We start from the raw sequence: 24,845 nt of genomic DNA, 5'->3' as shown, positions 1-24,845 counted from the left end.
TTAATATTTAAAGTTCTAAGGGAAACAAACGGTCTATGATTCTAAATATTTAATAAGTGTGGAAGTTAGCATGCTACCAATTTTTTGAAACGGCAGTCTAAAGGCCCACTTGGTGGTTAGTCGGATTAAACTTGAATTACAAAATGAACAATTAGGAAAACTTAAGTTACAAATCAGGGGTTAAAGCTAATTTAGGCCTAGGTCTTTGTGGCCCACCTTCCTCTCTCAGAGTCTAACTGCCTTGGAAGCAGCCTGATGAGGTTTCGGAGCTCACTGCTTCTAGAGACTGATCTCTAGCCGCCGCCACAACCTGCCCTTGCTGCTCTCCATCCCATTCCTGACCTGTCTCCTAAAAAACGTCCCGGTGGCTGCTTCTACGCTCCAGCAGGCAAGAACAGTTCGGCATCCTGTTGAGCCAGCCTGGTTCAGGAGGTGCAGCTCTCAGAGACATCTGAAATGAGCCCTACCAAGGAATTCACCCTGGCTTCAGCTGCACCACGGCAGCTGATTCCTCTGCTGCCCAGGATCCAACATGAGACTAGTGATGTTTCACTGACCAGACCTATAGGAGAGACTCCAAAATAGTTACTGGGCTGTGAGGCAGATTCTGAAATTATAGCAGCTATGAGTGCTGATGTCACCATTTCCCCCATGACAATTACAGGTGACATACTCCTGGAGGAGAGCTGGTGATGGCTGTCAGATCACCATAGTGACCACAGTCTCTGAACCTCAAATTCACACACATAATCCTAACAAACCAAAAATTTATCCTATTTTCATGGGTAAAAGAGTTGTGGAAGACAGAGCTGGAATGCTGAAGTTTTAATGGTTTATGGAAAGAAGACAGTATTGTATTTAAAAAGATTTGACACATGGCTGCCTAAGCATATGGTAAAGAATGAATCAACATTTTAAATATGTTATTCCTTAAGTAAAAACTTTTTACAAAACTTGTGTGTTATTATCAATGTTTTTAACATAGGCAATATCCACAGCACACTGAAAAAAAAATTCCTAGATTAGGTATCTAAAAAATGAATAATTAATAGCATGCAATATTCTATGTCTTTGGGCTAACCTTTGCCACAGATTTAAAAACTCTCTGGCTTTTAAATAAAATGTATTTTTTAAAATGTACCTTTACTGGAGTATAATTGCTTCACAATACTGTGTTAGTTCCTGTTGTACACCAAAGTGAATCAGCCTTATGCATATACATACATCCCCATATCCGGTCCCTCTTGCGTCTCCCTCCCCTCCTCCCTATCCCACCCCTCTAGGTGGTCACAGAGCACCGAGCTGATCTCCCTGTGCTATGCGGCTGCTTCCCACTAGCTATTTTACATTTGGTAGTGTATATATGTCGATGCTACTCTCCCTTCGCCCCAGCTTCCCCCTCCCACCCATGTCCTCAGGTCCATTCTCTATGTCTACATCTTTATTCCTGCCCTGCAACTAGGTTCACCAGTACCATTTTTTTGTTGTTGTTTTTTTAGATTCCATATATATGCGTTAGCATACAGTATTTGTTTTTCTCTTTCTGACTTACTTCACTCTGTATGACAGACCCTAAGTCCATCTACCTCACTACAAATAACTCAATTTCGTTTCTTTTTATGGCCGACTAATATTCCATTGTATGTATGTGCGACATTTTCTTTTTTTTTTTTTTTTCTTTTTTTTTTTTAATGTCTGAAACATTTATATTAACATATTTCCATACATATTTCCATACAAATACAAATATGATTTTTAGAAATTTCATGTAATGTCTGAAACATTTATATTAACATATTTCCATACATATTTCCATACAAATACAAATATAAGATTTTTAGAAATTTCATGTAATGTCTGAAACATTTATATTAACATGTTTCCATACAAATAACCCAATGAAAGTTTAGTATTAGTTGTTTTGTTTGTTTTTTTATACTGCAGGTTCTTATTAGGCATCAGTTTTATACACATCAGTGTATACATGTCAATCCCAATTGCCCAATTCAGCACACCACCATCCCCACCCCACCGCAGTTTTCCCCCCTTGGTGTCCATATGTCCATTCTCTACATCTGTGTCTCAACTTCTGCCCTGCAAACTGGCTCATCTGTACCATTTTTCTAGGTTCCGCATACATGCATTAATATACGATATTTGTTTTTCTCTTTCTGACTTACTTCACTCTGTATGACAGTCTCTAGATCCATCCACGTCTCAACAAATGACTCAATTTCGTTCCTTTTTATGGCTGAGTAATATTCCATTGTATATATGTACCACATCTTCTTTATCCATTTGTCTGTTGATGGGCATTTAGGTTGCTTCCATGACCTGGCTATTGTAAATAGTGCTGCAATGAACATTCGGGTGCATGTGTCTTTTTGAATTACGGTTTTCTCTGGGTATATGCCCAGTAGTGGGATTGCTGGGTCATATGGTAATTCTATTTTTAGTTTTTTAAGGAACCTCCATATTGTTCTCCATAGTGGCTGTATCAATTTACATTCCCACCAACAGTGCAAGAGGGTTCCCTTTTCACCACACCCTCTCCAGCATTTGTTGTTTGTAGATTTTCTGATGATGCCCATTCTAACAGGAGTGAGGTGATACCTCATTGTAGTTTTGATTTGCATTTCTCTAATAATTAGTGATGTTGAGCATCTTTTCATGTGCTTCGTGGCCGTCTGTATGTCTTCTTTGGAGAAATGTCTATTTAGGTCTTCTGCCCATTTTTGTATTGGGGTGTTTGTTTCTTTGATATTGAGCTGAATATGCTGTTTATATATTTTGGAGATTAATCCTTTGTCCGTTGATTCATTTGCAAATATTTTCTCCCATTCTGAGGGTTGTCTTTTCGTCTTGTTTATGGTTTCCTTTGCTGTGCAAAAGCTTTGAAGTTTCATTAGGTCCCACTTGTTTATTTTTGTTTTTATTTCCATTACTCTAGGAGGTGGATCAAAAAAGATCTTGCTGTGATTTATGTCAAAGAGTGTTCTTCCTATGTTTTCCTCTAAGAGTTTTATAGTGTCCAGTCTTATATTTAGGTCTCTAATCCATTTTGAGTTTATTTTTGTGTATGGTGTTAGGGAGTATTCTAATTTCATTCTTTTACATGTAGCTGTCCAGTTTTCCCAGCACCACTTATTGAAGAGACTGTCTTTTCTCCATTGTATATCTTTGCCTCCTTTGTCATAGATTAGTTGACCATAGGTGCGTGGGTTAATGTCTGGGCTTTCTATCTTGTTCCATTGATCTATGTTTCTGTTTTTGTGCCAGTACCATATTGTCTTGATTACTGTAGCTTTGTAGTATAGTCTGAAGTCAGGGAGTCTGATTCCTCCAGCTCCATTTTTTTGCCTCAAGACTGCTTTGCCTATTCGGGGTCTTTTGTGTCTCCATACAAATTTTAAGATGATTTGTTCTAGCTCCGTAAAAAATGCCATTGGTAATTTGATAGGGATTGCATTGAATCTGTAGATTGCTTTGGGTAGTATACTCATTTTCACAATGTTGATTCTTCCAATCCAAGAACATGGTATATCTCTCCATCTGTTGGTATCATCTTTAATTTCTTTCATCAGTGTCTTATAGTTTTCTGCATACAGGTCTTTTGTCTCCCTAGGTAGGTTTATTCCTAGGTATTTTATTCTTTTTGTTGCAATGGTAAATGGGAGTGTTTCCATAATTTCTCTTTCAGATTTTTCATCATTAGTGTATAGGAATGCGAGAGATTTCTGTGCATTAATTTTGTATCCTGCAACTTTACCATATTCATTAATTAGCTCTAGCAGTTTTCTGGTGGCAGTTTTAGGATTCTCTATGTATAGTATCATGTCATCCGCAAACAGTGACAGTTTTACTTCTTCTTTTCCAATTTGTATTCCTTTTATTTCTTTTTCTTCTCTGATTGCCGTGGCTAGGACTTCCAAAACTATGTTGAATAATAGTGGTGAGAGTGGACATCCTTGTCTCGTTCCTGATCTTAGAGGAAATGCTTTCAGTTTTTCACCATTGAGAATGATGTTTGCTGTGGGTTTGTCATATATGGCCTTTATTATGTTGAGGTAGGTTCCCTCTATGCCCACTTTCTGGAGAGTTTTTATCAGAAATGGGTGTTGAATTTTGTCAAAAGCTTTTTCTGCATCTATTGAGATGATCATATGGTTTTTATTCTTCAATTTGTTAATATGGTGTATCACATTGATTGATTTGCATATATTGAAGAATCCTTGCATCCCTGGGATAAATCCCACTTGATCGTGGTGTATGATCCTTTTAATGTGTTGTTGGATTCTGTTTGCTAGTATTTTGTTGAGGATTTTTGCATCTATATTCATCAGTGATATTGGTCTGTAATTTTCTTTTTTTGTAGTGTCTTTGTCTGGTTTTGGTATCAGGGTGATGGTGGCCTCATAGAATGAGTTTGGGAGTGTTCCTTCCTCTGCAATTTTTTGGAAGAGTTTGAGAAGGATGGGTGTTAGCTCTTCTCTAAATGTTTGATAGAATTCACCTGTGAAGCCATCTGGTCCTGGACTTTTGTTTGTTGGAAGATTTTTAATCACAGTTTCAATTTCATTACTTGTGATTGGTCTGTTCATATTTTCTATTTCTTCCTGGTTCAGTCTTGGAAGGTTATACCTTTCTAAGAATTTGTCCATTTCTTCCAGGTTGTCCATTTTATTGGCATAAAGTTGCTTGTAGTAGTCTCTTAGGATGCTTTGTATTTCTGCAGTGTCTGTTGTAACTTCTCCTTTTTCATTTCTGATTTTATTGATTTGAGTCCTCTCCCTCTTTTTCTTGATGAGTCTGGCTAATGGCTTATCAATTTTGTTTATCTTCTCAAAGAACCAACTTTTAGTTTTATTGATCTTTGCTATTGTTTTCTTTGTTTCTATTTCATTTATTTCTGCTCTGATCTTTATGATTTCTTTCCTTCTGCTAACTTTGGGTTTTGTTTGTTCTTCTTTCTCTAGTTTCTTTAAGTGTAAGGTTAGATTGTTTACTTGAGCTTTTTCTTGTTTCTTTAGGTAGGCTTGTATAGCTATAAACTTCCCTCTTAGAACTGCTTTTGCTGCATCCCATAGGTTTTGGGTCGTCGTGTTTTCATTGTCATTTGTCTCTAGGTATTTTTTGATTTCCTCTTTGATTTCTTCAGTGATCTCTTGGTTATTTAGTAACGTATTGTTTAGCCTCCATGTGTTTGTCCTTTTTACGTTTTTTTCCCTGTAATTCATTTCTAATCTCATAGCGTTGTGGTCAGAAAAGATGCTTGATATGATTTCAATTTTCTTAAATTTACTGAGGCTTGATTTGTGACCCAAGATGTGATCTATCTTGGAGAATGTTCCGTGCGCACTTGAGAAGAACGTGTAATCTGCTGTTTTTGGATGGAATGTCCGATATATATCAATTAAATCTATCTGGTCTATTGTGTCATTTAAAGCTTCTGTTTCCTTATTTATTTTCATTTTGGATGATCTGTCCATTGGTGTAAGTGAGGTGTTAAAGTCCCCCACTATTATTGTGTTACTGTCGATTTCCTCTTTTATAGCTGTTAGCAGTTGCCTTATGTATTGAGGTGCTCCTATGTTGGGTGCATATATATTTATAATTGTTATATCTTCTTCTTGGATTGATCCCTGGATCATTATGTAGTGTCCTTCCTTGTCTCTTGTAACATTCTTTATTTTAAAGTCTATTTTATCTGATATGAGTATAGCTACTCCAGCTTTCTTTTGATTTCCATTTGCATGGAATATCTTTTTCCATCCCCTCACTTTCAGTCTGTATGTGTCCCTAGGTCTAAAGTGGGTCTCTTGTAGACAGCATATATATGGGTCTTGTTTTTGTATCCATTCAGCCAGTCTATGTCTTTTGGTTGGGGCATTTAATCCATTCACGTTTAAGGTAATTATCGATATGTATGTTCCTATGACCATTTTCTTAATTGTTTTGTGTTTGTTTTTGTAGGTCCTTTTCTTCTCTTGTGTTTCCCACTTAGAGAAGTTCCTTTAGCATTTGTTGTAGAGCTGGTTTGGTGGTGCTGAATTCTCTTAGCTTTTGCTTGTCTGTAAAGCTTTTGATTTCTCCATCAAATCTAAATGAGATCCTTGCCGGGTAGAGTAATCTTGGTTGTAGGTTCTTCCCTTTCATCACTTTAAGTATATCATGCCACTCCCTTCTGGCTTGCAGAGTTTCTGCTGAGAAATCAGCTGTTAACCTTATGGGAGTTCCCTTGTATGTTATTTGTCGTTTTTCCCTTGCTGCTTTCAATAATTTTTCTTTGTCTTTAATTTTTGCCACTTTGATTACTATGTGTCTCGGCGTGTTTCTCCTTGGGTTTATCCTGTATGGGACTCTCTGCGCTTCCTGGACTTGGGTGGCTATTTCCTTTCCCATGTTAGGGAAGTTTTCGACTATAATCTCTTCAAATATTTTCTCTGGTCCTTTCTCTCTCTCTTCTCCTTCTGGGACCCCTATAATGCGAATGTTGTTGCGTTTAATGTTATCCCAGAGGTCTCTTAGGCTGTCTTCATTTCTTTTCATTCTTTTTTCTTTAGTCTGTTCCGCAGCAGTGAATTCCATCATTCTGTCTTCCAGGTCACTTATCCGTTCTTCTGCCTCAGTTATTCTGCTATTGATTCCTTCTAGTGTAGTTTTCATTTCAGTTATTGTATTGGTCATCTCTGTTTGTTTGTTCTTTAATTCTTCTAGGTCTTTGTTAATCATTTCTTGCATCTTCTCAATCTTTGCCTCCATTCTTATTCCAAGGTCCTGGATCATCTTCACTATCATTATTCTGAATTCTTTTTCTGGAAGGTTGCCTATCTCCACTTCATTTAGTTGTTTTTCTGGGGTTTTTTCTTGTTCCTTCATCTGGTACATAGCCCTCTGCCTTTTCATCTTCTCTATCTTTCCGCGACATTTTCTTTATCCATTCATCTGTCGATGGACATTTAGGTTGGTTCCATGTCCTGGCTATTGTAAATTGGCTGCAATGAACATTGTGGTACATGTCTCTTTTTGAATTATGGTTTTCTCAGGGTATATGCCCTACATTCACACAAAATGATATACTAGGGCAGGGGTAACCCAACAGTATAAGGACAGGAAGTCAGCCTAGGAGTAAAAGTATGGTATAGGTCATCTAAAGTGTAAAGCAGATTTGATAAAAAATGCAAACCCTATAAATGTTCAATACATAATTTATAAAATGAGATTTTTTTTTAATAAAGAACAGAGAAATACAAGGAAAAGTGTGAATGCACGGGCACTACACGAGCCTTGCTACAGCACAGAATTCAGTGTAAGTTGCTCACTGAAGACCCTGTAATGGCAAGTTCCAGCACAACTTGTCAGCATGGAATGAAAAGTCAGTACTTTAGCAAGACGTGTGTGTGTGTGTGTGTGTGTGTGTGTGTGTGTATGGGGGAGGTGGCAAGTCTATGTGTCGGGGACTGGGGGAATAAGAAAGACACAACTCAGAAAAAACAATTTCATCTTGGCTCAGTGCATGGCTGACCATATTTTCTACTTAGATAAGAAATTTCTACTAATTTGTTTTTAGTAATTAAAATACATTCAGTATTTTGGTGAATCTTCAACAAAAGTAAAGCATTATATTATACAATGTAATTCTGAACACATTTCTTTTTCAAGTTGCTGTATTTAGAGATAAGCTGACTTTACACACTAATGGTTTTATATGTTGTCACCAAAACTTGGCCTAGGAAGTATGAGGGAGAATAGAAATCAAGAAGTTCTTGAACATAAACCTTTTCTCTTTGATGCCAAAACTGCCTTTATGGACCTAAGTGCCAAAAGGGAAGGTTTTGTTCTCATGTGTTTTGGGCATTATTTAAGACTCTCCTAGCAAATCCTGCAGTGGAGGGAATGTTCTACTATCCACTTATAAAACTGCAGGATGATTTCAGTTTGCATTGTGTGAATGACAGTCTAGCTGCCTTATTTATTGGTGACAAAACCTATAGCCAGTTACCATAATCAGTCACAATAGGCTGGAAGAATGGTGCTAAGGCAACCAAGGCTCAAAAGGACTTTGCTCTGTTTCTTATCACAGCCTTGTCTGGAAATCATGTGCTGGTAGCATACAGTAAGTGCTCCCAAATATCTGAATAACTGATCACAACAATCAGAATTAGAGAGCTGTGTGGGTTTTAATGGAAGGAGGAAGGGTCAAGTGTTCTTCACTACCAGGAATCTAAGACAAACAGTAATTGCTGTTGGATGTCCGGGTGCTCTGCAATGAATTATAAGCAGCTTCAGTTCTATATATGAAGAATAGTGACGGCCAAGAGTTTTGTGTGAATATGCTTCAAATTGGTGTAACCACAATGATTAAATCAGTTAAAAAGTTCAATTCGAAAACTATTTGAAACTCAAGATTTTCTACCACTTGAGCCCCAAATTACTAGATTAAAACGAAAAAAAAAATCATAGTGAAATTCATACTTTCCAGCAACTGCCAACTCTATACAAATCATGTGAAAAGAACTCCTGAAACAGAATGAAATCTGAATTTTCACAATTAGGAAACAATACAACTGTCTTTTAAAAGTTTTAGTTAAACAAAAGAGTATGTATACATATGCATGTTTACAAAAAGGTCTTTATAAACACAGGAAAAAGTCAAAGGATTGCTTTGCTTATTACAGGTTATCCCTAGGGAATGTCCATTCCTTATATAATTAAAGTTGAGGAAAAAAAGATAGCTTTTAACAGCAGTAAAGTTACTAAAAATTAGGTGTAAAAAGTTATTTTCAAAACTACTCTCTAAGCATATTTGCTAAACACAAACATGCAAACGACCTTGCCCTAATTTATTTTCTCCATTTTGCAAAATACTGTTCTCCCAACAGTTAATATGCTTTTTAAAAAATAAATACTTCTCATCATATAATGTCAGGTAATAAATATGATTATCTCTTTTCTAAGCCTTCATTGCTTTTCATTTGCATTTCTTTTTATAGTTGGTACCCAGCTTTAAAATTTCAAGAGTTTATAAGTTCAAAAATCTACTTGTTTCAATAATTAGAACTAAATTTAGCCACAAGAAATAATTTTCAAATTAAAATTTTGGAATATAATTTGCTAGAGCTTGAAGGAAATAAAAAAATTATGTAAGCCAACCTCTTCTTTTCACAGATGAGAAAGAGACCCAGGGGACCAGCCTTAGGTCCTCACAAAGTGATGAGAACCCTCATTACGTCCTACCGATGACATGCTTTATCCCACATCACATAATATTGAAAGTTGCATTTTCCATTATTCTCGTTAATAATTTCAAAATAAGGAAAATATATTGCTCCCAAGATGATGCATAATCTATACAAACTGCCTTTGTTAAATTAATGGTAACTAGTAAGGGAACCGTGAGTCTCTTTACCTCATCCTCATCTGTACAGTCAAGGTTTAAGCAGTGAGTCTTCATAGTTACTTGCAGTTATATTATAGACAGTCAATATTTACTGAGTGCTTTTCTGGGTTAAGAACCGCACTTCATTATCCTGTCTAATCACCCCCACTCACCCCATTTTCAAGATGAGAAATCTGAGGTTCAGAGAAGCTAAGTGACTTCTTTGGAGTCCAGCGATTGTGACTAAGAGGATCTGACTCCTCGGGTAACGCACCCTCATCACTACCCTGTGCTGCCCCTGAAACGTAATCGTGCAGTTCCAAAACCACATTCATGACCAGCGTGGATGGAATTCATTTGCCTGAGTACATTTCCCAATCTGTGAGCCTCTGAAACTACGGGGAGCTATTGGAAATGCAAGAGCCACACAGCTCCCAGACTGTGATCTCAGACTCAGACTGTCTTGCACCAGCTTTGATGTAACTCCCCCTTTGGGCCCCCTTAGGGCACTGTAGTTACTTACCAAACTACAAAGGCTTTTTATTTTGTCCCAAGCATGGCGATCTAAGGATTGCCCAGTGGCAGCAATGAGGAGGCAGAGAGCTCTGCACGGTTCTCTGGCCAGAGCCAGGAATCTTGTCGCAGGCTTGGCTGCTGAGCCTTGTCTGCGCCCTGCTCCCACGCAGACAGGGCTACCTGAACGACACTCGCAGTTCTCCATACCAGCGCACAAGCCTACCATGGACTTCCGGGCCTGTGTGTGTTCTCCACACAACCCCACCCGCAGGCCACAGTCTCCCTCCAAGTCCCTTTCACTTGTTTAACTCCTCGGCATCCTTCACGACTTGGTGGACCTCGCATTTCCCAGAAAACCCTCCCTGTACCCTCCTCATTCCCAGCTGACTGAGGTCAGCACCACCCTTGCCACCAGGCAGTCTGCTACCTTGTTAAACTCCTTCATGGGCTTCCCCACTGCTGGGTCCCCAGCGCCTTGGTGCCTGGCTCACAGCAGTCACCCCACGAGTGTTCATGAAGGCATGACCCCGCCCGTGTCAGGGGCGATGACAGCACTGACCATGGGCATTCATCCTGGGGTGTTTACTACTCTGCCCTTTCGTTTTTCTAGAAAGAGCACCCACGGGCCAGACAAAAAGATTTGGAATGACCCTACATCTGACGTGCTTGTTTTCCTATAACCTATCAGCTCCCCGGCACCTTGCCCATGGAGGCTGGGCAGCTGATATAAACCTTGTGATGGATGTGCCTAGGCCACAATCAAGCTCCGTGCCTGAAGCATTTGAGCACATTTGTTCTCTGACTTGAGATGGTCTTGGACTATTCTGGATGACAGCAATACAGTCGTCCCCTAGTAGCCACGGAACACTGGTTCCAGGACCCCCTGCGGGTACCAAAATCCACAGATGCTCAAGCCCTTATACTATAAAACTGTTTAGTACAGTCGGCTCTCGGTACCTGCGAGTTCTGCAACCTCAGATATGGAGGGCTGACTGTACACTGCTTGGCACCAAAATATTTTCCTGAGACTGTACCTCTGAAATTTTAACACAAATTAACAGCAAAATCTGATTCACTTTACAATAATGTATAATTTTAAAAGAACTTTTCGTAAACACTTGTTCAGTCAGACATGACGATGTATGCAATGACAGAGGAAAAACTAAAAAGTTTTAAAAGTGGCAAATCTAACTCAGATACCAAGGAACTTTAAATCAAAGAGTTCAGCAAAATTCACAATACAGTACTGACTTCTGTAAATAGACACATTTATATTTAGTAGGATACCAATAATTCTTTATTGCAGAGGGACTAAAAACATATTAAAAAGTATCTCACAGCAGAGACAAAATGAGTGTTCCAGACAGAAGAAACAACATTTAGCACATTGAGAGAAAAGAAGAGTTAGCCGGGGAAACAAAAATGTGAACATAGCACTGAATGACTGGAGCAGGGTGTTCTGGAAGGGGGAGCTGAGAGGGGAGCAGAGCCAATTACCAGAGCTTCTGAACTACATTAAGGAGTCTGGACTTTATTCTCAGGACGAAGAAAAGTTGCTTTTTTTTTTTTCTCCTGAATTCATTTATCTAAAGATAGAACACAGCCATTCGAAAGTGTGGAACACAATATCAACACAGAATAAAGCTGGGGAATTAAATTGAATTGTTACATTTCCTTTACATGAATAAGTATCTTAAGAGAAACAACTGCAGATTTTAAGATTTATTAAGACACTAATGACACAAGTAACTAACAGTATCTAAGCTGAGTGATACTGCTTGATTTTCAGGTTGAAAGATTATAATAAACTATATATTTCAATTAGATGGCAGCAAATACAAAAGCATCTTTTGAACTGTATAGTATACTGTAAGCAGGAGTTCATTCTACAGCATTTCATCATTCTCCTGGCCTCAGTTTGTGTGTAGAAGGCATGCTGACCACCAGCAATTCAAATCACACAAATTATCCACCACTCACAAGGTGCAAAATCTATTATGCATATATTTGAATAGAAATTATTCTTGAATGCCAGAAAAAGTGCCAATTATTTTTGACAGACTTGGGATTTCCCAGCTTTACCACTGATTAGCTATCTGAACTGCTTAAGCCTGTGTTTCAGTTTCCTCATTTTTAAAATGAGAAGACTAGATTAGATTTTTGTCTACTGAAGTGTCAAGATCAGACTTGCATCATAGAGGCCTCACTCTAACTGCAGTGTAGAGAAACGACTGAGGAGAACATGTCCAAAAGCCAGAGGCTGGTTAGGAAGAAGGTTTGCAAGAACTGGGACGAGGTGACAGAGGCCTGACCCTGGGTTAGCAGCTGCGCGGGTGGATTCCAGGGCTAGCAGACAGCTGGCAACAACGGAACTGGACACTGGCCGGAAGCTGAGGGTGAGAAAGCCAGAGGAGTAAGAGCCCGGCGATGAGGGAGACGGTGACAGGCATTACCAACGGCACCCCAAAGGACCAGGAGAGCCGAAGGGGAAGACAGACAGGCTGCGGAAGACAGGGATTCAATTCGGACACTGCGCTTGGCTGCAGTGCCTGGCAGAGCTGTACCTCCTGGGGAAGCGATCCCAGAGGCTCTGTCATTGAAGCCAAGATATTTTAGGCACCAAAATATTCATAAGAACGATTCAGCAAAGATACACAGCTAATAGTCTTCTGATAGATCTTCTTCTCTCTAGTCAATGACATTCTTTTAGAATCTCTGTACAAAACTTGAAATGTGGTTATATAGGAATTTAGGCCCTTGGTGCAAGAATAAGATCTTAAACTAAAGAAATGTATTTGGGAACTTCAAAATATTTGAAAATTTAGTATATGATAAAGGGGAAACTTTTAATCAATAAGCAGTGCTGGGACACCCAGCCAATCATTTGGAGAAAATAAAGTTAGGGCCCTGTGTCACCCCTTAAACTTCATACAGATCAGAGATTTTTTTTTTAAAAAAACCTAGAAAAATAGTGTTAGAAAAGACTGGTGAATTTTTAAAATCTTGCAGTAGGGAATAATAATAGCTATTACCTATACAGTGTTTGCCATGCACCAAGCACTGTTTTAAGAACTACAGAAACACTTTGTCCTCACAACAACTCTGAAGTAGTATCTTCATTTTATAGTTGAGGAAACTTAAGTGCAAAGAAGTTAAGTAACTTCCCAGGTACACTACTTGATAGTGGTGAAACTCTGACTAGAACTCAGGCATCTGTACTCTGAACCACTACACAGCCTACCCTCTCTAGAAGGCAAGGAAGGGAGGGAGGGAGGGAGGAAGGAAGGGAGGGAGGGGGGAGGGAGGAGAGGAGGGGGGAGGGAGGAGAGGAGGGGGGAGGGAGGAAGGAAGGAAGGGATTGAAATTTGAAGGAATATTTAAAGCTTCTTTATGGAAAAATGCTATAATTGAAATTCGTAACACAAAAGTAGAAGAAAACAATTCCAATAAATGTCAGAGCTAATAATTCTAATATACAAAGGATGCTTAAAAATCAATAAGAAAAAACAAACCATTCTCTCCCATGTGTGAAAGGAAATACACAAAAGAAGTAGGAAATTGTTAATAAACACAAGTTGTACTATGATGCTAAAAAGCTAAGAAATGCAAATTAAAATAAAAAAAAATCTTTCATCCACCACATTGGCAAAAATGAAAGACTGATAATACCCAACGCTGGCAAGAATGTGGGGCAATGCGCACTCTCACCATGAGAAAAATGTAAACTGGCACAGTGTTTTACAGGGCAATTTGGCTATATGATGAAATTTTTAAATATACATGTCCTTTGACTCAGCAATTTCACTTCTGAATATTTATTTTACAAAACCAAATGCACAAACATATGAAAATGTAGGCACAATGGTAGTCACTACAGCTTGATATAACAACAAAACAATATAAATGTCTAAAATTAGGAAACTGGTTAATGAGACAGCCAAATGATAGAACGCTATGCAGTCATGGAAAATGACAGCTCTACGTTCATCATTAAGATAACGAACAAAATACTATTAAGAAAAAAGCAAACTGTATAGCGGTCTACATAGTACTGTTCTTTTGTTAAAAGATAAATAAATTAAAAAAATAAATTTTTCTGCTGCTTTCAAAAGGACTGTCTAATCATTTTATTAATGAAGTTTAATTCTATAAATTCTGAATCCCAGAGAAATCATAAGGACCTTGTATAACAGTGTGGAGGTGCCAGTGTACCAGAATAATTGAAATATATTTTCAAAATTCAAAATAAATTTATATTAAGACACTAAACCTTCTCCAGGAATATTAATATCTACATTAGTATGTCACATCTTTTTTAAAATCTAAGGTTCAGTGAAAATAATTTGATTTATTACCCAAGAAGAATTTAAGAATACCAATAAAATCCAGACAATAAATAACAGGTAGAGCCAATTAATTATTTTGAAAGAGAAAAAAAGAATTGTGAAATGTCTTTTTCAAAACACTAAGCATCTTAAGAGCACGTGAACATCAAGAATCCTTTCACAAGTAGCCATCTTATTAAACCAAAGTCCTTGCAGTAATTAAATAACTTGGTCAACATTGCAAAGCTGGCGCTTACTGCCTGACTTCTCAAAGTCTAGCTAGGAGAAAGGGCAGTACATACTGGTGGTGGTGATTAACTATCGAGCATTTTTTAAAAATTGCAGGATATAAAATGACTCAGGCCAACAAATAAAGCAAAATGATTTTCCCACAAAGCCAATCCACAAGACATTTGTAATGAGCAGCATCCAATTTTATGTAATTCCAAACAGCACTGTATTTATTCAGCATCATCAAGGCTACAGGACCACCCCTTACAGATAATTTAGATGTTTACCACTCAGGATCAAAATACTCTCTACAACTATAAACACAACAACCTTGCAATAATGAGCCACAGTAATCATCATTACAAAAAACAAAACCAATCATATAACCTTGATCGCTCTCATTTTACAAATAAGGAAGCTGATGCCCGAAAAGTAATGTTGCAAAGTGCTGTGATTTAATAAATTTAAAATCTTAGAGGCAATCCAGGTATGTGGAACCTAACGTTCGAACACCAGGTGGCCCCAACTGCAATGTTTTAATGTCCTCTTATCTCTCCCTTTCTCCTCCCTTCTCTCTCCTCCTCACCTGTCAGGTCTTTGCTTATATGCTGCCTTCAGGGAACCTGTCGCTTGCTCACACGACTCACCTTCTAATTGGCTGCTTTTAATTGCTGCATGTTAGGGACGCCAAATGGACAAGACTGCAAGAATAATAACTTAAATAAATGTCAGCGAATTCTGAGTGAATGCCCTTGGAACTCTTCTAAGTGTAAAATCAAAGAACTTCAAAGCGCAGATTTTGTTACAGGCCCTTTGGCAGCTCCGAGCCTTTTTTACTTACTTCTTAGTGCTAAACCATGTTCTAGATAAGGGAGGCTGCCAGGTTTAGTTACCACCGGTAAATGGTTTTCTGTTACGTGGGTTCTTGGCTCCTGAAATCTCATATAGTACTTGTCTAGCAAACCTCCTCTTTAATGCAAATGTGAACTACTTATCCCAAGTTGAATTATTATCAATAACAAATTAAATTTTGGATGAAGCAGGGTTATTGGGACAAAAATCCCAAAAGTGGTATCCTAAGTTTAGATAACACTGAGAACTCGGAAAAAGGAATCATTATATTAATGCATAACACCTTCAGGTGTATATTTATTCATATATATGCACACACACATGAGCCCACACACATACTCTCTCTCTACTCCCTGGTAAGAGCAGGAGAACTAAATACACATAGCAAACACTTCTTCCTACGGCATATAATCATGCCATATAGCTATTTCCTCTGTACCACACTAAGCTGTCCTACTCCACTTGAGGCACTTGGTGTGTTTAATAGTCCAGATACGGCCTAATGAATCTATCACAAACCGACAAGGCTTTTGCCATTTAACCCCGTCTTAGCTGGGTCCCAGACTACACCTGACAAAGGGGAAGAACAGATAATCCACTAGGTTGAACTTGCCATGTCATTATTACCCTCATCCATTTATTCAACAAATATTTATCGACGGTCTACTCTGTGCCAGGCATTTTGCTAGGTGCTGGGTTGCTACCCAGCCAAAGGCTCTGCCCACTCAGCTTTTACAGTCTTCCAGGGAAGGCAGCCATTCACCAAATGACATAACAAATATAAAATCACAACGTTGACAGTAGGGACACTGAGCTACAAAGCCAGTCTGGGAGATCAGGGAAGGAAGGCTTCCCTGAGGAAGCATCAGTGAGCTACGATCTGAACACTCAGGAGCTGACTCGGGACTGGGGAAAGTGCTCCTGGCAGAGGGCGTGTGCGGTGCGTGCAAAGGCCCTACGGCAGGAGGTGGTGTGCTGAGTCTGAGGACGTGAAGGCCATCCTTCAGAGAACAAGGGCGCGCCTGGAGAGGCGGGCAGGGGCTAAGCCAGGCAGGGACTCCGTGGGGCATGTTAAGGATTCTGTGGTCTTTATCCAAATGGAAAGCATCTGAAAGTTTTAAAATTCAATTTAATTTACTTTTCTAGAGGAAAATTGTTATAGTAAGATTTACATTGTAAAATGATCACTCTGGCCACATAATATGGAGAACCAACTGGAAGGGAGAAAGGAGGAGAGAGTGAGCAAGTTAGAAGGCTACTTACTATTACATTAGTCCAAATGAGAGATCACGGAAGCTTGGACTAGGGATGTGATAACAGATGAAATCACCTGAAGACTAGGAGTTGTCAAGGATAACTCCTAGGTTCTGGTTCTGCCATTTCATGAGCAGGGAATGTATTACTAGGGCAAGGTACAGGGAAAATCCTAAATTTGGTTTTAGATATCTGAGTATGGACGTGTCATGTAGACAGGTGTGGCATTTAGGAGAGATCATGGCTAGAAAAATAAACTCTGCAATCATTCATGAATGGCCAAAAATTGATCTAAATGCATTAATGAGCCTGGGGTGGGGGTGGAAGAGTGCAAATGACAGAAGGCCTGGGCCTGAGTATGTTCTAATATTAATGTTCAAAAAGATGAGGAGGAGCCATTCAGGAAGGGTTGCCACAGGGCTAAGAAGAAAATCAGGAGGGCTTACCTATCAGCCCAAATAACTAGACACTCAAATACCAGAAACTCAATTTTCTCAATATTTGACAGTTTATACATGGCTCCAATTATTTTGTAACTACACTTAGTTATTAAACTAATTATTGTTTGGTTTACATTCTATAAAATTGGTCATTATTATTAACTACTGCTTGCTAAATACCAACTACTGCTACAAAATACCAAGCAATGCACAAAAACTCATAAGAAATAGTTCCTGCCTTCAAAACTTGCCTCAAGCTAGATTATGATTAAAATCACATCACAGTAAGTCATGAGTTAGTGTATCTTCTTATACACTTATTTAAAAATAACCACTTTGGGAAAATGAATTCATCCTAACACTCATGTGCATCCAATATTCATGGGTGCCAGACATTAGCCTAGGTGCTGAGCAATGACAAAGAATAAGACAGAGTTCCTTGTCTGTTAGCAGTTGATATTTAGTATTCAGAATGCTGTAAGACCAGTTTGAAGATTATTTGATGCTACATCAGTCGAATGGCTATTTAGCAATAAAGAAAGGTAATAATCACATCTTATCTGTCAAGAGTACAACCTCCACCCACCGTCCAGTATCCACCCTCTCCTTACTCCACATATACTCATCACCGTCATGCTTACATGTGATAAACTTAGTAAACACACTAACTACAGCACTGTGTGAGCGCCAGGCACTTCCTCCAGTCTTCAAGAATTCTGACTGTCTCATTAATAATTCCCAGGTGACAGACTGTACTTACAGAAATACATGCTTGGTGGGTCTTAAGAACTTGAACAGTTCTTGGCACTCTACAACATCTCAATCTATTAAACCAAAACTAACCAGACTAGTATTTCAAAGGATTCAATCACTAACAGTACAGAGCTCCTCTCCATACCAAACATACCTAAACCAACCATGACACGTCATAGAGTAAATGAAGACAAGGATATCTTCTTGATTATCTTACATCCTAGAGCATATTTTACATTTCCCAATGTTGTTTTCTTAACTAGCAGAGTCGCCATTACTAATAATAAAGTCTGAATTTTAAAGCCAGCATTGGTAGATACTCGGTTTCTTGCTCCTATACCCCCATTTTAATTTTCTCTTTCAAGAAAGAAAAAAAATCATGTCTGAACTTGCAGTTCCGTACATATACCTCTTAAGAGTAGGCAGAAATAGTTTGAAACTAATCTGTATCTAAATTCCTTTTGCCATTACTGTGGAAATGGAAAAGCTACAGCATATATCTATCCTAAGAAAAGGGAAAGAGACCAAAGGGAAAGAGCAAAAACTAGCAGACCTAATGTACAAGCAGAAAGCAGAACAAAGCTACCACCCTTAACTACAAACCTAGAAGATCAATTAATTCCTCAGAAAGTTAGTGAGGTGCTACTGTATTCACTGCAGGAATACAGTGTGGAATGTCGTGGGTGAGATTCATAGCACTACTCTTTAATCTGGATGCCCCCCTCTATTCCTATCTCTCTTACCAACGCTTAACATGGTAGTGTGAAACATGTTCATACTACAATCTGCCAACAGAAACACAGGCTGTGCATTGATGATATTTTTCTCTACCACCCAGAACATCACCTTGCAGAGGTTCATAAATGTTGGATGCATGAAATCTAAAACAAGTACAAAGGGATAGGGTCTAGCTATACTGGAACAGTTTCTCTCCATGTGTGATGATTAAAAATAAATATGTGATATTATTTCAGCTTCTTTATTTCCTTCCACTTACGATGTAAACAGCACAAATCAAGAAACCTAAAAAACACTCAACACTAATCAATTATTCTCCCTAACATGATAAGGTGATCTAAGCACAGCTTACTTGTATTACATGGATGAGGCCAGGTTACAGAAAGCTATCCATTATATACACATCAGGAGACAAATGTATTGGCAATGGCACTGGGTAGAAACCTATCAATCGCTTATTGACTCTTGAAGAACAACTTTCTCCTTCAAAATCATTAGTTAATCTGATTATTAACTTTAAAAAGAAAATGGAGACAGCAGAGAGTGGTGAAAAGAAATGGACTGTGGAGTGGGACTAACTTGGGTTTGAATCCTAGCCTGTCTTCTAGTTGTGTGATAATGGGGCCTTGGCATTGCACATGAGTTTCCACCTCTTGAAAACAGAAATTACAATGCACTGCAAGGCTGCAGCGATGATGAAATGAGATAATATATATAACTTGCCTGACACACAGAAGGCAAGAAAAGTGACTACATAAAAGGTATCTAAACATATCTCTATGCTCAATGAACGTGTTTAGCCACAGCAAAAAACCTCTTATATTCTTGCAATAAGAACACCTGACTCGGGCTTCCCTGGTGGCGCAGTGGTTGAGAATCCGCCTGCCAATGCAGGGGACACGGGTTCGAGCCCTGGTCTGGGAAGATCCCATATGCCGCGGAGCAACTGGGCCCGTGAGCCACAATTACTGAGCCTGCGCGTCTGGAGCCTGTGCTCCGCAACAAGAGAGGCCGCAACAGTGAGAGGCCCGCGCACCGCGATGAAGAGCGGCCCCCGCTTGCCGCAACTAGAGAAAGCCCTCGCACAGAAACGAAGACCCAACATAGCAATCAATCAATCAATCAATCAATCTTTAAAAATAAAAAAAGAAGCCCCGACTCATCTCACTGCTTTGCAATGAGCATTTGTAAATGAACATTTAATTCTCTTCCTGATTATTTCTTTCGCGTTTAAAAATGTTCTTAATTTATTTCTTAAAAACAACTTGGGTTGATTCCTAATACTGCACATTTCCTCACATTAATCTTTTACCCGTTTACATTTTAAAGGAGCTCTAATTTTTGACTTAGGATATAAAAAGAGGCCAAGACTGAGGAAAACAACCAAGTCTAAGGAATATACTTGGTATATCTGATATAGCAAGGCATTTCAAGGTTAGAAGTGCAATATACTGCAGCTCTTAAGTAGCCTCTGGAGACTATTACTTTTCCATGCCACGTTCTTCTATTGCCTTCTTCATACAGAAATAACTCTCAACCCAAGAAAATTGGGTACAAAATGCAAAAGTTGTGCCTTCTAACTCAGAGCACTTCTGAATGCCCTACATTTTTCCTCAGGGGAATCCACTCCCCATTAACTGCCTTGCCACCCCATCATTTCTTCTTCTGGAATGCTCACAGCAACTGTCAAGGGCTGATCAGCAGACAGCCAAGGCAAGCTGTAGCTGGTTCTTCTGTTCTTGTTGAAAGCAAAGAACACTCCTTTCATTCCATATTTTGGAATCTTTATGTCAATAAGTCAGCGACCATTTCTAAAACATGCAACATATGCTTAAGGTGCTATAGGAGATGTGAAAGAATATAAATGAACAGAGCTACTTCCTGTTTTTTGTATCTAACAAAATGGAGTTATTATAGTGTATTGGGGATAATATATTAAGGAATGTTGGTTAACCAGTCACCCTTGCCAAAATCAGATATGAAAAGACAACAAAAGCTGGCAACAATTCTAGTTCTGATATTTCTTTTTCAGAATTATATTTAATAAGGTTAGTCTTTGAAGAATGCATTAATTTTCTTACCTAATTTAAAACAGAACTTGGAGACAATTCATAACTACAAAACTTACAAATTCATGTAAGACTAACTTATGTAACTACCTCTATTGTTTTATAAAATCACCAACTTAATTTTTTTTTAAACTTATTTTTGGGTAATAATGTTCCTATACCTCCTCTAGTAAAAATTCACTAGATTATATTTATAGTCTAGCAGCTTCTAAAAGGAACTGAAAGCTGAGGGCTCTATGAGGATATAAAAGCAGCCTATGAAATAGCTTTAGTTTTAAACAAAAACTAACATTAACAAGTACAGCATATCTTGTTCTTTCATGGGGCCAGCAAATTGATAGTTGGGTTTTTTTAAGTTACAAAAATAGAATGGAGTAATTATATCTACCAAACTCACAATAGCCTGTTCAATGGAGAGTAACACTGTAATTTCTCTTCAAAGACAGTAGATAGGAAGAAAAAGCCCCTAATTCTGTAATATAAGGAAAAATCCCAAACCCTTGGGCGCCACTTACAGGCAAAAAACTTCCACTGATTTCAGTTACTAACCTGAAAAAAAGAGATGGACTTAAAATCTTCTGTTTTAATATGTGTATTCTTTATATAATTTATACTACAAAAGTATATTTTCTACAATTTAAATTTCTACATCCAAAGATCAAAACTGGAGGAAATTATGAAATTAAAAAACTCACAGAATTCTCTTTAAAAGAATACAATAAGTCTTTAAACAGAAAGGGTCTCCAGACCTATAGTACCACTGAAACAAAAATATTTCAAAATCTCAATGTTAGATTTTCCTCCTGAAAGTATGAATGTAACTACTGTCAAAAAAGTAAAGTTCAATTGAGATTTTACTAACTGCTTACAAAGTGTTTATACCAGTGTTTATATAGAATCAAATGAATTTCAACCCCATTAACAAGGAAATTGTAAAAAAAAAAAAAAAAAAAATCACTATTTCAAAAGGAGAGGGACTCAACATTTTACTATAAATGAAATGTTTAGGTATAAGATTTGGGATAAACAAACAGCATTCTGGCTAGTGAAATTCATTTTAAAAAATGATTATGCTGATTAGCCCATTATTTCATATACTGTGCAATTATTATCCACCCCTTAAACAAAGAGGTGGGGAAACCTAGGTTACAAAATGCAAAAATTAAGCATGGATTACTCAGCCCCTGAATTCTATCTGCTTACACCTTCGTCCTCTTATTTTGTGTGGAGACAACACTAAACAACATCTATATGTTAATTTTACAGTAGTTCCTCTTCTGCTATATTCAATAGCTCGTTAAGATGACTAGAATGCTGACACGTGCTAAACTATTTACTGCATCCAAAAATTCGGTCTCATGAGAACAGACAAAATTAATCTCTCAAATTTAGGGTTTAATATTTTTATCTGGCGCTCACTTGTAGTAACAATTGCCTACAACGAATTATTCTAGTCAAGTTTTAATCCAATCTGCCCAGGACCAGTAGTGTAGGGGAACATAACCCTGTAAGACTAAGTTACATGGACAAGAGCACACAGAAAGCTACCACAGTCACAAATCTTTCCTCTCAATATTGCCATGGCACAGTGCTGACCATATTTTTAGTTGTTTTTTTGGGCGGGGGGGGGGGGATTTGAGGCGGGGAGAGGGAAAGGGGCAACTTCCAAGGAATCAACGAACTGTGGTTTTAAACAAACAACCAAGTTCCCCCCAAAAACACTTTAGATAATTAACCAAAGCCAATGAGTCCTACTGTCAAATTCGTTTCACAGGGGAAACAAACCTAAGGCAGTCTTTAGAATAAAGGTCAGGAAACCCTATAGGGAAACGGGTGACTATCACAAAAACATTTCCAGCAACTCAAAATACCTCTCAAGCCTGTGCTTTGCATACACTAGTCAGATTCTTTTAAAAACAAGGATGATGGCTGTCACACTCAAAAGAATTTCCTTAAACATAAAAATTTCCAGTTGCCAAAAAGCGTCAGGCCAGGAACGGTTGGTCTGAGTTACCTTACACACACCGTAGCGCACAAGCAATACGGTTCTATCGGAGCCGGAGCCACAGCACTGCGTCCCCTGGAAGCCGGCAGTCGGCGGCGGCCCGCGCAGCTGCACGGAGCAGGAAGTACCGCACCCGCGCCGCGGTCCCCAACCACGCTGGAGAGGCTGCGGGGAGCAGTCACCACCGCTTTGAAACTGAATGGCTGACACATCCGGTCCTGGCTCTTACACCACTCCGCCAAATGCAAACCTCAAAGGCCAAATTCAAACTCCAAACAGAAGTCACTCAAGTCCTAGTGGTGCAGTCTTCATTCCCAAGGACACTGGGGGACGCAATCAGAAAACCCCACGTCCTAAAAGACCGCAAGCCCCCGTGCATTTGCAGCCGGTCAGCCCACACCGCTTTGACAGGCGTTACGGAGCCGTCCACCCGGAGCCCCCTGCGGCCGCGCTCCGGGCGCGCCGCCTTCGTCCCGGCCCGGCCCCCGGTACCTGCCGAGAGACTCTGCCTGTCACAGCCGCGGGGACCCTACCGCTTTCTCCGCCGCGCTCCGGCCCCCCCACCCCGGCCTCGGGCAGGGCTCCCCACCTACCCCGCCCACCTACACCGCCCGCCCGCAGGCTCGGGCCTCACCCCGGCGCCCCCGGCGACTCTCGTCCGGGGTCGCCGCCGCTGCACTGCTGCCCGCCTCCCAGCCCGGCCCGGAGGGCAACGCCAGGGTCCCGCTCCGGGGCTCCTCGGAGAGCTCCGATTCCGGGAGCCCCCAAAAGCCAGCCCGGGCCCCCACACCTTATCTCAACCGGTCCCCGCAGCGCGGCTCGCACGCCTGTCACATGTCTGCAAACAATAACAAACTCTCCCGCATGTCCCCGCCCCGGGTCCCCGTCCCGTCCCGTACCCCAGGCCAGGTCCGGGGCGCCGCCCGACGCCGGAAGGGTCAAAGGGGGTGCCCGAGGGCTCCCAGGGAGCGGCGTGCAGCCTCGCTGCGCGGAGCCCCGGGACGCCCTGCGCGGTGCCCGGGGTTCATTCATTGCCCTCGCCCGCCCGCCCCCCAAGTCCCCGCCGCGCCCCCGGCCGCGCTGCTCACCCGGCTGGGGCCGCCGCAAGAGGCGGCTCGGCGGCGGGCGTCCGCTTCTCCCCGGGCTCGGCCCCCGCGGGGCTCGGGGCGCCGCTGTCCGGTGCGGCCGCCGGCTCTGCAGGGTGGGCGCCGCTGCGGCTCGCGGCTCCGTGGGGCGGCGGTACAGCCACAGGCTGGAAACCGCTCCCGCCAGCGGCCGCGTCCGCGGGCTCCGGCGACGGGGAAGTGGAGGAGGACGGCGGCGAGGCGGTGAGGAAAAGCGGCGGCTCGGGCAGCTGGTCCAGCTCCACACTCCGCACTTTGCGCAGCTGCCGCCGCCGCCAGTCCGCCCGCTCGCGGCCCCCACTGCCCGCCTCCCGCAGCAGCCCCGCGGCTGCCGCGGGCGTGCTGCTCGCCTTGAGGGCCCCTCCGCCGCCGCCCGCTTCGGGGCTCGCCGCCCCGGCGCCCGGGAATCCCGAGGACGAGGCGCGATTCCCCGCCGCCGCCGCCATTTTCTCTCGCGGGCTACATTCGCTCGGCCCCCGCGAGGGAGGGAGAGGGCGGGGAGAGTGCAGGGGGCGGGCGGACGGGCGGGCACTGCGCCTCTAGCGTAAGGCCGCCTGCGCCAACTGCGTGAGCGCGGCCCTCTGGGCTCCCGGCAGGGACTGACGCGCGGGCGCGCGGGGTTCGGTAGAGGAAGGACAGCCGGCCGCAGGTTGGTGGAGAGCCGGCTGTGCGCTCCGTCCCGCGCGCCGGCCGGCAAGGTGGGATCCGAGGTGGCCGCCGCGGGGGCGCGCTGCGGTTTGCGCGCCTCACCCGCCGCGCCGCCAGGTAGTCCCGGTCTACACCGGCGAGAGGAGGAGCTTCGGCGGAGGAGCGCCGCTTCCTCTCCGCCGCAATCTCGACCCGGCTCGGCCGGGGCTCGCCTCACGGGAGCTGCAGTTCGAACTTCGATGTATGGGGCGTTGAAGGGGACGCAGGCGAGAGGGTCTGCAGTCTGTCATTCGCATTGCCCGTTGCAGTGGGCATCGGGGAACCCGGGCGCGGACCAACCCACCCTCCGACCCCGCCTCCACGCCGCACGGGGCGCGCAGGTGGCGCCCAGGGCTGTCGCCTGCTGCAAAGCGAAAGAAAACCAACGTTCAGCGGCCGTGGTGCCGCGCACCAAAAAAATCAAGTTTTATAAAAGCTTTCCTCATCTTTTGCCCACCCCCCCACCCCCAAA

General features: G+C 41.4%; 1 protein-coding gene across 1 annotated transcript in view; it reads right to left on the bottom strand.

Annotated features, from left to right (window-relative positions):
- Positions 1-24,467, bottom strand: part of MAP3K1 (mitogen-activated protein kinase kinase kinase 1) — an 85,341-nt gene extending 60,874 nt beyond the window's left edge. The window contains exon 1 of the mRNA XM_059916393.1: positions 23,651-24,467. Within this exon, the coding sequence (XP_059772376.1) occupies positions 23,651-24,132 (482 nt within the window). The 5' untranslated portion in view covers positions 24,133-24,467. The remainder of the gene's footprint in view (positions 1-23,650) is intronic.
- Positions 24,468-24,845: the final 378 nt, after the last annotated feature.

This window comes from Balaenoptera ricei, chromosome 3, assembly GCF_028023285.1.
Source record: "Balaenoptera ricei isolate mBalRic1 chromosome 3, mBalRic1.hap2, whole genome shotgun sequence".
NCBI classification, from domain to species: domain Eukaryota; kingdom Metazoa; phylum Chordata; class Mammalia; order Artiodactyla; family Balaenopteridae; genus Balaenoptera; species Balaenoptera ricei.
This window is presented reverse-complemented; position numbering and strand designations above follow the sequence as displayed.